This window comes from Euprymna scolopes, chromosome 20, assembly GCF_053919585.1.
Source record: "Euprymna scolopes isolate OS-2025 chromosome 20, ASM5391958v1, whole genome shotgun sequence".
Lineage (NCBI taxonomy): Eukaryota > Metazoa > Mollusca > Cephalopoda > Sepiida > Sepiolidae > Euprymna > Euprymna scolopes.
This window is the reverse complement of record NC_136501.1, coordinates 86,205,314-86,217,896: the sequence shown is the minus strand read 5'-3', so window position 1 is coordinate 86,217,896 and position 12,583 is coordinate 86,205,314. Positions and strand designations below refer to the sequence as shown.

The 12,583-nt window shown below is 32.0% G+C and overlaps 1 protein-coding gene across 1 annotated transcript in view; it reads left to right on the top strand.

Moving 5' to 3' along the window:
• The window catches only part of LOC145241522 (tuftelin-interacting protein 11-like), a 97,359-nt gene that overhangs the window by 17,615 nt on the left and 67,161 nt on the right, over positions 1 to 12,583 (top strand). Inside the window, exon 4 of the mRNA XM_080104565.1 lies at positions 10,710 to 10,813. Within this exon, the coding sequence (XP_079960691.1) occupies positions 10,710 to 10,813 (104 nt within the window). The remainder of the gene's footprint in view (positions 1 to 10,709; positions 10,814 to 12,583) is intronic.

The window sequence follows — 12,583 nt, the reverse complement described above, 5'->3', positions numbered from 1 at the left end:
CAACTCCTTGTCCTCTACAAGTCATCCTTCTTAACGCAACCACTCTTCTCTCATATGTAAATTAATGCTTTTATATTTTTAAATCACACCTTTCCATGATCTTCAAAGATCATTTCACATCACATAGACGTGTGCCTAGATTGGCACTTATATCTCTAGAGCTTCATATGCAACCAGACTTAATTAGCTTTTGCTATATGGCCAGGAACAACTAGTAGCAATATGCATGAAAAAATTGAAATGGGTTAAAATATTTCAATAATGGCATACATAGAAAGTGCTTGATAATCTAGGAGATAATCTTTTTAAATTTTTAAAATATGATTGAAAATAAAGAAGTTGTGACTATTAGATTAAGCCCCACCCCACCCACAGCATGCTAACCTCAACTGGAAGGGTTCAGAGATTTATTGCCACCAATATTCCGGTGAAGACCAATAAGTTGTTCCCAGCAAGAAATTAATGGTAAGTGGCTGTTGCAATAATGCAAAAAAAAAAATTGCAGTGAGGTGGAAAGTACTGGAAATCTGGGGATATTTGTCACTCAGATTCCAAGAAACACCACCAGTTATCATCTGTGAGCAATCATTGATATTGGCCAATGTGAAAACTCCTAGTGAGATAACAATAATAACTAGCAGAACCTGTGGAAATTCCATGGAATGAGAAATATATTTAATCAACAAATATGATATTTTTCTGGGTAGCAAAAAAAAATTATTTTGGGGGGCACAAAAATCTAACAAAACACAACAAATATGAGTTTATTAACATTCCTATCAAAATAGTGTTCATTATATATAGAACTGGTCCAAACGAGATACATTAATGATCTATCTACTTCTATCAATCTACTTCTACTCTATCTACTTCTATTTCTACTTCTATCAATCTACTTCTATCAATCTACTTCTATCAATCTACTTCTACTCTATCTACTTCTATCAATCTACTTCTACTCTATCTACTTCTATCAATCTACTTCTACTCTATCTACTTCTATCAATCTACTTCTACTCTATCTACTTCTATCAATCTACTTCTACTCTATCTACTTCTATCAATCTACTTCTACTCTATCTAATTCTATCAATCTACTTCTACTCTATCTACTTCTATCAATCTACTTCTATCAATCTACTTCTACTCTATCTACTTCTACTCTATCTACTTCTATCAATCTACTTCTACTCTATCTACTTCTATCAATCTACTTCTACTCTATCTACTTCTATCAATCTACTTCTACTCTATCTACTTCTATCAATCTACTTCTACTCTATCTACTTCTATCAATCTACTTCTACTCTATCTACTTCTATCAATCTACTTCTATCAATCTACTTCTATCAATCTACTTCTACTCTATCTACTTCTATCAATCTACTTCTATCAATCTACTTCTACTCTATCTACTTCTATCAATCTACTTCTACTCTATCTACTTCTATCAATCTACTTCTACTCTATCTACTTCTATAAATCTACTTCTACTCTATCTACTTCTATCAATCTACTTCTATCAATCTACTTCTATCAATCTACTTCTATCAATCTACTTCTATCAATCTACTTCTACTCTATACTTCTATCAATCTACTTCTATCAATCTACTTCTATCAATCTACTTCTACTCTATCTACTTCTATCAATCTACTTCTACTCTATCTACTTCTATCAATCTACTTCTACCCTATCTACTATCAATCTACTTCTACTCTATCTACTTCTATCAATCTACTTCTACTCTATCTACTTCTACTCTATCTACTTCTATCAATCTACTTCTACTCTATCTACTTCTATCAATCTACTTCTATCAATCTACTTCTATCAATCTACTTCTACTCTATCTACTTCTATCAATCTACTTCTATCAATCTACTTCTACTCTATCTACTTCTATCAATCTACTTCTACTCTATCTACTTCTATCAATCTACTTCTACTCTATCTACTTCTATCAATCTACTTCTACTCTATCTACTTCTATCAATCTACTTCTACTCTATCTACTTCTATCAATCTACTTCTATCAATCTACTTCTATCACTCTACTTCTACTCTATCTACTTCTATCAATCTACTTCTATCAATCTACTTCTACTCTATCTACTTCTATCAATCTACTTCTACTCTATCTACTTCTATCAATCTACTTCTACTCTATCTACTTCTATCAATCTACTTCTATCAATCTACTTCTATCAATCTACTTCTACTCTATCTACTTCTATCAATCTACTTCTACTCTATCTACTTCTATCAATCTACTTCTACTCTATCTACTTCTATCAATCTACTTCTACTCTATCTACTTCTATCAATCTACTTCTACTCTATCTACTTCTATCAATCTACTTCTATCAATCTACTTCTATCAATCTACTTCTACTCTATCTACTTCTATCAATCTACTATCAATCTACTTCTATCAATCTACTTCTACTCTATCTACTTCTATCAATCTACTTCTACTCTATCTACTTCTATCAATCTACTTCTACTCTATCTACTTCTATCAATCTACTTCTACTCTATCTACTTCTATCAATCTACTTCTATCAATCTACTTCTATCAATCTACTTCTATCAATCTACTTCTATCAATCTACTTCTATCAATCTACTTCTATCAATCTACTTCTACTCTATCTACTTCTATCAATCTACTTCTACTCTATCTACTTCTATCAATCTACTTCTATCAATCTACTTCTATCAATCTACTTCTATCAATCTACTTCTATCAATCTACTTCTACTCTATCTACTTCTATCAATCTACTTCTACTCTATCTACTTCTACTCTATCTACTTCTATCAATCTACTTCTACTCTATCTAATTCTATCAATCTACTTCTACTCTATCTACTTCTATCAATCTACTTCTATCAATCTACTTCTATCAATCTACTTCTACTCTATCTACTTCTATCAATCTACTTCTATCAATCTACTTCTATCAATCTACTTCTATCAATCTACTTCTATCAATCTACTTCTACTCTATCTACTTCTATCAATCTACTTCTACTCTATCTACTTCTATCAATCTACTTCTACTCTATCTACTTCTATCAATCTACTTCTACTCTATCTACTTCTATCAATCTACTTCTACTCTATCTACTTCTATCAATCTACTTCTATCAATCTACTTCTATCAATCTACTTCTATCAATCTACTTCTATCAATCTACTTCTACTCTATCTACTTCTATCAATCTACTTCTATCAATCTACTTCTATCAATCTACTTCTACTCTATCTACTTCTATCAATCTACTTCTACTCTATCTACTTCTATCAATCTACTTCTACTCTATCTACTTCTATCAATCTACTTCTACTCTATCTACTTCTATCAATCTACTTCTATCAATCTACTTCTATCAATCTACTTCTATCAATCTACTTCTACTCTATCTACTTCTATCAATCTACTTCTACTCTATCTACTTCTATCAATCTACTTCTACTCTATCTACTTCTATCAATCTACTTCTACTCTATCTACTTCTATCAATCTACTTCTACTCTATCTACTTCTATCAATCTACTTCTACTCTATCTACTTCTATCAATCTACTTCTACTCTATCTACTTCTATCAATCTACTTCTATCAATCTACTTCTACTCTATCTACTTCTATCAATCTACTTCTACTCTATCTACTTCTATAAATCTACTTCTACTCTATCTACTTCTATCAATCTACTTCTACTCTATCTACTTCTATCAATCTACTTCTACTCTATCTACTTCTATCAATCTACTTCTACTCTATCTACTTCTATCAATCTACTTCTATCAATCTACTTCTATCAATCTACTTCTATCAATCTACTTCTACTCTATCTACTTCTATCAATCTACTTCTACTCTATCTACTTCTATCAATCTACTTCTACTCTATCTACTTCTATCAATCTACTTCTACTCTATCTACTTCTATCAATCTACTTCTACTCTATCTACTTCTATATATCTACTTCTACTCTATCTACTTCTATCAATCTACTTCTACTCTATCTACTTCTATCAATCTACTTCTACTCTATCTACTTCTATCAATCTACTTCTACTCTATCTACTTCTATCAATCTACTTCTACTCTATCTACTATCAATCTACTTCTACTCTATCTACTTCTATCAATCTACTTCTACTCTATCTACTTCTATCAATCTACTTCTACTCTATCTACTTCTATCAATCTACTTCTACTCTATCTACTTCTATCAATCTACTTCTACTCTATCTACTTCTATCAATCTACTTCTACTCTATCTACTTCTATCAATCTACTTCTATCAATCTACTTCTACTCTATCTACTTCTATCAATCTACTTCTATCAATCTACTTCTATCAATCTACTTCTACTCTATCTACTTCTATCAATCTACTTCTACTCTATCTACTTCTATCAATCTACTTCTACTCTATCTACTTCTATCAATCTACTTCTATCAATCTACTTCTATCAATCTACTTCTACTCTATCTGCTTCTATCAATCTACTTCTATCAATCTACTTCTACTCTATCTACTTCTATCAATCTACTTCTACTCTATCGAATTCTATCAATCTACTTCTACTCTATCTACTTCTATCAATCTACTTCTACTCTATCTACTTCTATCAATCTACTTCTATCAATCTACTTCTATCAATCTACTTCTACTCTATCTACTTCTATCAATCTACTTCTACTCTATCTACTTCTATCAATCTACTTCTACTCTATCTACTTCTATCAATCTACTTCTATCAATCTACTTCTACTCTATCTACTTCTATCAATCTACTTCTACTCTATCTACTTCTATCAATCTACTTCTACTCTATCTACTTCTATCAATCTACTTCTACTCTATCTACTTCTATCAATCTACTTCTACTCTATCTACTTCTATCAATCTACTTCTACTCTATCTACTTCTATCAATCTACTTCTACTCTATCTACTTCTATCAATCTACTTCTACTCTATCTACTTCTATCAATCTACTTCTAGTCTATCTACTTCTATCAATCTACTTCTACCCTATCTACTATCAATCTACTTCTACTCTATCTACTTCTATCAATCTACTTCTACTCTATCTACTTCTATCAATCTACTTCTATCAATCTACTTCTATCAATCTACTTCTACTCTATCTACTTCTATCAATCTACTTCTACTCTATCTACTTCTATCAATCTACTTCTACTCTATCTACTTCTATCAATCTACTTCTACTCTATCTACTTCTATCAATCTACTTCTACTCTATCTACTTCTATCAATCTACTTCTATCAATCTACTTCTATCAATCTACTTCTATCAATCTACTTCTACTCTATCTACTTCTATCAATCTACTTCTACTCTATCTACTTCTATCAATCTACTTCTACTCTATCTACTTCTATCAATCTACTTCTACTCTATCTACTTCTATCAATCTACTTCTACTCTATCTACTTCTATCAATCTACTTCTACTCTATCTACTTCTATCAATCTACTTCTATCAATCTACTTCTACTCTATCTACTTCTATCAATCTACTTCTACTCTATCTACTTCTATCAATCTACTTCTACTCTATCTACTTCTATCAATCTACTTCTACTCTATCTACTTCTATCAATCTACTTCTACTCTATCTACTTCTATCAATCTACTTCTACTCTATCTACTTCTATCAATCTATTTCTATCAATCTACTTCTATCAATCTACTTCTATCAATCTACTTCTATCAATCTACTTCTACTCTATCTACTTCTATCAATCTACTTCTACTCTATCTACTTCTATCAATCTACTTCTACTCTATCTACTTCTATCAATCTACTTCTACTCTATCTACTTCTATCAATCTACTTCTACTCTATCTACTTCTATATATCTACTTCTACTCTATCTACTTCTATCAATCTACTTCTACTCTATCTACTTCTATCAATCTACTTCTACTCTATCTACTTCTATCAATCTACTTCTACTCTATCTACTTCTATCAATCTACTTCTACTCTATCTACTATCAATCTACTTCTACTCTATCTACTTCTATCAATCTACTTCTACTCTATCTACTTCTATCAATCTACTTCTACTCTATCTACTTCTATCAATCTACTTCTACTCTATCTACTTCTATCAATCTACTTCTACTCTATCTACTTCTATCAATCTACTTCTATCAATCTACTTCTATCAATCTACTTCTATCAATCTACTTCTACTCTATCTACTTCTATCAATCTACTTCTACTCTATCTACTTCTATCAATCTACTTCTATCAATCTACTTCTATCAATCTACTTCTACTCTATCTACTTCTATCAATCTACTTCTACTCTATCTACTTCTATCAATCTACTTCTACTCTATCTACTTCTATCAATCTACTTCTATCAATCTACTTCTATCAATCTACTTCTATCAATCTACTTCTACTCTATCTACTTCTATCAATCTACTTCTATCAATCTACTTCTATCAATCTACTTCTATCAATCTACTTCTACTCTATCTACTTCTATCAATCTACTTCTACTCTATCTACTTCTATCAATCTACTTCTACTCTATCTACTTCTATCAATCTACTTCTACTCTATCTACTTCTATCAATCTACTTCTACTCTATCTACTTCTATCAATCTACTTCTACTCTATCTACTTCTATCAATCTACTTCTACTCTATCTACTTCTATCAATCTACTTCTACTCTATCTACTTCTATCAATCTACTTCTAGTCTATCTACTTCTATCAATCTACTTCTACCCTATCTACTATCAATCTACTTCTACTCTATCTACTTCTATCAATCTACTTCTACTCTATCTACTTCTACTCTATCTACTTCTATCAATCTACTTCTACTCTATCTACTTCTATCAATCTACTTCTATCAATCTACTTCTATCAATCTACTTCTACTCTATCTACTTCTATCAATCTACTTCTATCAATCTACTTCTACTCTATCTACTTCTATCAATCTACTTCTACTCTATCTACTTCTATCAATCTACTTCTACTCTATCTACTTCTATCAATCTACTTCTACTCTATCTACTTCTATCAATCTACTTCTACTCTATCTACTTCTATCAATCTACTTCTATCAATCTACTTCTATCAATCTACTTCTATCAATCTACTTCTACTCTATCTACTTCTATCAATCTACTTCTATCAATCTACTTCTATCAATCTCCTTCTACTCTATCTACTTCTATCAATCTACTTCTACTCTATCTACTTCTATCAATCTACTTCTACTCTATCTACTTCTATCAATCTACTTCTATCAATCTACTTCTATCAATCTACTTCTACTCTATCTACTTCTATCAATCTACTTCTACTCTATCTACTTCTATCAATCTACTTCTACTCTATCTACTTCTATCAATCTACTTCTACTCTATCTACTTCTATCAATCTACTTCTACTCTATCTACTTCTATCAATCTACTTCTACTCTATCTACTTCTATCAATCTACTTCTACTCTATCTACTATCAATCTACTTCTACTCTATCTACTTCTATCAATCTACTTCTACTCTATCTACTTCTATCAATCTACTTCTACTCTATCTACTTCTATCAATCTACTTCTACTCTATCTACTATCAATCTACTTCTACTCTATCTACTTCTATCAATCTACTTCTACTCTATCTACTTCTATCAATCTACTTCTACTCTATCTACTTCTATTTCTACTTTCTATTCTATCTATCTATCATACCATATAGTATTTCGATTGCAGAAATTCCTGTCTGGACCTTGAATATCATTAAAAATAAAGAAGTTATGACTATTTTTGTGCCTTACACATTTGGATATTTTTCCCTCATATGCATTTTGTCACATTTTTTACACTACTTTTTCAGTAAAAATGTTATATCTTTGTTAAAACAGAAGATTAAGCAATGAAATTTGCCATATAAGTGTATTTTTGTACAAGGAATCGGAATATGGTACTGAAAATCTCCAAAAATTAATGGTTTCCAAATAATCTGCAGTAAATGTACATAAATATGCTGCAATTCCTAAAAAATGCCATGTATCCATTAAAAGAAAAGAAGTTAGAGAACTCAAAGTTGAATTGTAATGCATTTTATGTACAAGAAACTGAAATCGAAATCTAGGACTGTTTAAAAATGAATATATTGCAATATTTCTTTGGTATTATTGTAGATTAGTACCTTCTGTTACCCCTCCCCATCTGACCACCTCTCCAAAATATGCGATTCTACCTTTGTAGGCAATTATGTGTGAACTTGAAAAACTTTAATGAAAGATAAACAAATATTATTTTAGAATTTAATGTAAAATGATTCACCATTCCAGCATTTTAATGCAGTTAACCATTTTTTTTCCTTGGGAAATAAATCCTGTGCATTCTTTTTTTTTCTAAAGATGATTATGTGTAGTTTTAAGAGGATCTTTGTGCAATTATAGGAGGGTGAGGAGGTTGCACTCTGACTTTGGGTTAATGATAGGGCTAAGGGAAATTATGTGTGAACATTCTGAAGACTTGATAGAAACAAAATAGAAACAATTTTTGAATTCATGTAAAATAATTCACCATTTCGAGACCATTCTAGCGTTTTAGGACAGTTCACCAATTTATTTTTATGGCAGATAAATCAATGTACATTTCTTTAAAGAAGGATCTTTTTTTTTGTTTTTTAGACGCTTATATGTAGCTTACTGAGGAATTTTGTTTGGTAAGGAGCTTGCCACTCGAACATAGCATTATTGTTAGTGCTAAAGAAGGTTTTAAGAGGAGGTTTTCCACTCGTACCTAGGGTTAGAGGTAGGATTAAGATTTTTTTTTTTTTTTTGCTTTTTTTAAGAGGGCATTTGACACATATTCTGGGAGTATGTAAAAAAATAGTGACTCATATCGACACCAAGCAGACAATGATCCTTAATCCATTATCAATAATGTAGCCCTGCTGTGGTCTTTGGAAAAAAAAAATAGTTTTTCTAGCTATCCTTGCCGTAGTGAGACTAGTGATGTGGACTACGCATCCTGATGAGGTTCGTAGGGTTAGATTTGTTTTCAGTTGGAATTTGGTTGTTTACTTTAAACATCAGTTTAAAGTGAAGATCAGATGTGATTACAAATCTATATGGTCAGAACAAAATTAATAATGAAAAATAGCTGCACTTAAAATATTTGAATAACATTTCAGAAACTTTTGAAAGCCAAAATAAACAATGTGTATTTTTTAAAAATAAATTATTTATATTAAAGCAACTTTTAAAAAGAGTAACATTTTTTAATCATCTTAAAACATGCAGCTACTTATCTCCATGCCAACATTCAAACCTCAATTGTTAATTCTATCAGACAAACCCCTGTCTCCAAAAGACTTGATATGTCTCTAATAAGAAGGGTTAAAAAGAAAGAAAGTTTCTATCACTTTTAAAAAAAGATGTTTTGTGTCTTTAAGATAAATAATTTATTTAAAAATATCCACATGGTTCATTTTAGCTTTTGAAATTTTTTTTATGTTATTTAAAAAATATATTTTGAAAAAAAAAAATCAAAAAAACACAGCAAAGATGAGAAGCAAAACAAATTGTAAGCAAATATACTACCGGACAATGTTGGGTCGGAACAGCTAATTTAAACTAGATTTTATTCAACATAACTAATAGTGCTCCATTTCCTTAACCTTCTGATTGGATCATTTCTGCAGAGGGGTTTAAGCATTCCTAATGTTAGCAAATGGAGATACCTCGATGGAAGGGTTTGAGTGGCACTCTGAAAGGTGTGTGGTGGGGATGATAGAGAGTTAAAGTAGATATCAAGAAAACTGTCACTGTGAGCAGAGGAGGTCTCAGTTTTTTTCCTGACTGACAAACGAAGCAATTGGAGGCAAAACATGCTGTCAGTCCCAAGTAACCCTGACATGAGAAAGTCACATATTGTGTCATCAAGTGTAGAGAGACAGACAATCTATCTGTTTATCGTTTTCTCTTTCTTACACGCATACAAATCTTTTTCTGCAGCTTTAAATAAACATTTATTATCAGCCAACAAGTTTTTGTGTTTTTTTTTCAACAACTAAAGAGGAGCCCGAGTTTCATAGTGGCAGGGACAACAAGAGGATCAGACTTGTGCATTTGTCAACACCCTGTGTTACAATCGAAAGATCATTGGTGTAGAGGTTTGTATACACACTGAGAAGACATAATGCAAGATTAATTCTCACTAACTTCAAATCTTTCCCATTTCACGTGATTCAAGCTAACAATTAGCTGTTATCTTTAAGAGGGATCTTAAGTTGACCTCCAAAGCACCCTCACCCCCCCTTATTTGGAAGGCTACAGATCATTGATAACTACTGTCTGCTTCACATCCTCGAAGTTCACTGACAGCAATTTGTCTCAAATGCAGCAACCTATGCTCAATGCCGAATCTCTTTCATTCAAAAACTTTTTTTTCTTTTATACGAATTCATCAGGAAAAGTCATCAATCCAGTTCCACTTCAAGGCTAGAATAACCCACAAACCCCAATTATTTTTTGTATTTGGAAACATTTTTGTTGCCATTTCTTTTTTCCACTTACAAAATTCTTTGACTCCATATTTTCCATTGATATCTGCCCTACAAAATTCTTTGTTTTTTCTCTTTGTGTCTATCATACAATATTCTTTGACTCCTTATTTTCAGGACAGTGAAGATTCAGAAGAGGAAAAACCAGAGATTAAGGTTAAAAAGAAAAAAGAACCTACAGTCGTATTTGGTCGTTTTGCTGGAGCAAATGATTATGACGAGTAAGTGATGTTTTGTTATTGTGTTGTAATTTCATAATTGATTTAAAATTTGAGGTTTTGACTCTGTGCATGTGTCACCAATTTTCTTTCTTTTTCCTGCACTGACCACCATCACAAACCGTCTACCTTAACTTGTTACTGTAACTTTCATCAAGCCTTCTTTTCATAAATTGATTATGCTCTTAATACGACAACACATTCTTACAGAATGAAGAGTTTATTCAAGTCACATGTCACTAATCATATCCCAATTATAAGTTTTTGTCGATTTTAAAATTTAATCTTGATGATGAAAAACTGTTTTTGAAAATCTTTATCCATAAAAATAACTACCTTTGCTTCCTATAACTTGATTTCATCTGTCAACGAGCTTTTAAATGCTTTGCTTGTAAAATTCTTTAGGTTTTCATGTGAAATACAAATCTAACTCCTGTTCAAACTCTTCTCGTGATTCTAGATGGTAGACCATCTAAATGATTTTGTAATCTTCAAAATAAACGATAATCCAATAAAGCTAGGGCAAAAATGGGCAAGATTTCTCAACCAAATTCTGCTAGGATATTTTTGGTCAGTTATGCTGTGTGTAGATGAGCATTATCTTGATGGAAGATGACTCCTATTTTTTTTGTAGACTAGAAAAGGTTATTTTCAAAGCAACATAAACGATTTTTTTTTTTTTTTCAATATCTTCCTGTAAGGATAAATAAATAACAGCTGTATATAATTCTGCGGTACGTTCTAAAGTGGTGTTTATTCTCCATATTTTTACAGCCCAACCCTAATCCTTACTCTTATTGCTAACCTTAATCCTAATTTATGCATGTCTAGACACGACTTATAAAAGTAGGTCGTAGGTTGGTACACACACTGCATACGTGAAACCGGGATATTTTCATTTATCCAAACTCATTTTCCGATAGTGACAGGCATTTTCTACAGAAGATCCAATAATGTTCTAGTCTATCAGTTCGAAATGGAATTTTTGTTTGCAAATAACACTCAAGATGAGAACAGTAGTGTGAACAAATAATCCATTTGTCTTCATCACATATTCTCACTCAGTGAATTTACTTTTTTTGGCTTTGATGACAGCTTTACAATGACTGCGAAACTGGCTTAGATCTTCATAACTGGATCATTTGGAGTCTCATTCTACTGCAGTCCACAATAGATTGCAATTGGGTGAGCTGTGAGACGAGGTGCTAGTTGAAATGTGGTCAATAAAGAATCAACCTTGGCTTTAATGAAAACTTTGCAGTGACTGGAGAACCAATCGCTGGTCTTTGTTAACTTAGACTCACATAGGCTCTGATGATCCTTGTCCTTAGCTTGTCCTTTGTGTTGCAGTAGAATCAGTTGGTGTTTCATTCCATTGTGCCCCACACAAAAAAGTCGAGTGAATTATAGTCAGATGAACTAAGATACCGGATGTTAGCTAAAATGTGGTTGACAAAGTTTTGACAGTTAAATCTACATCTTCTGGCTGGTAGAGCATTAGATCTTGCTGCTACACGTATGGCTTACCTGCACCAACCTAGTTGATCCAGGGTTTTACTACCTCACTCAGAACACAGATGTAGCCAGCACTGTTAAAACTGAAACCCTCAGGGAAGAACTGGAGTGACATAACATCACCTTCATTTCACTTGATGACACCCTTGAGGCAGGCTAGGAACTGACCACAAACCTTTGTTACTGTCTCTTGATGTAAAATTTCATAGCTGATCCTTAATGTCAATGGGATCTGTAGGCTTCACTGCTCCCAATACA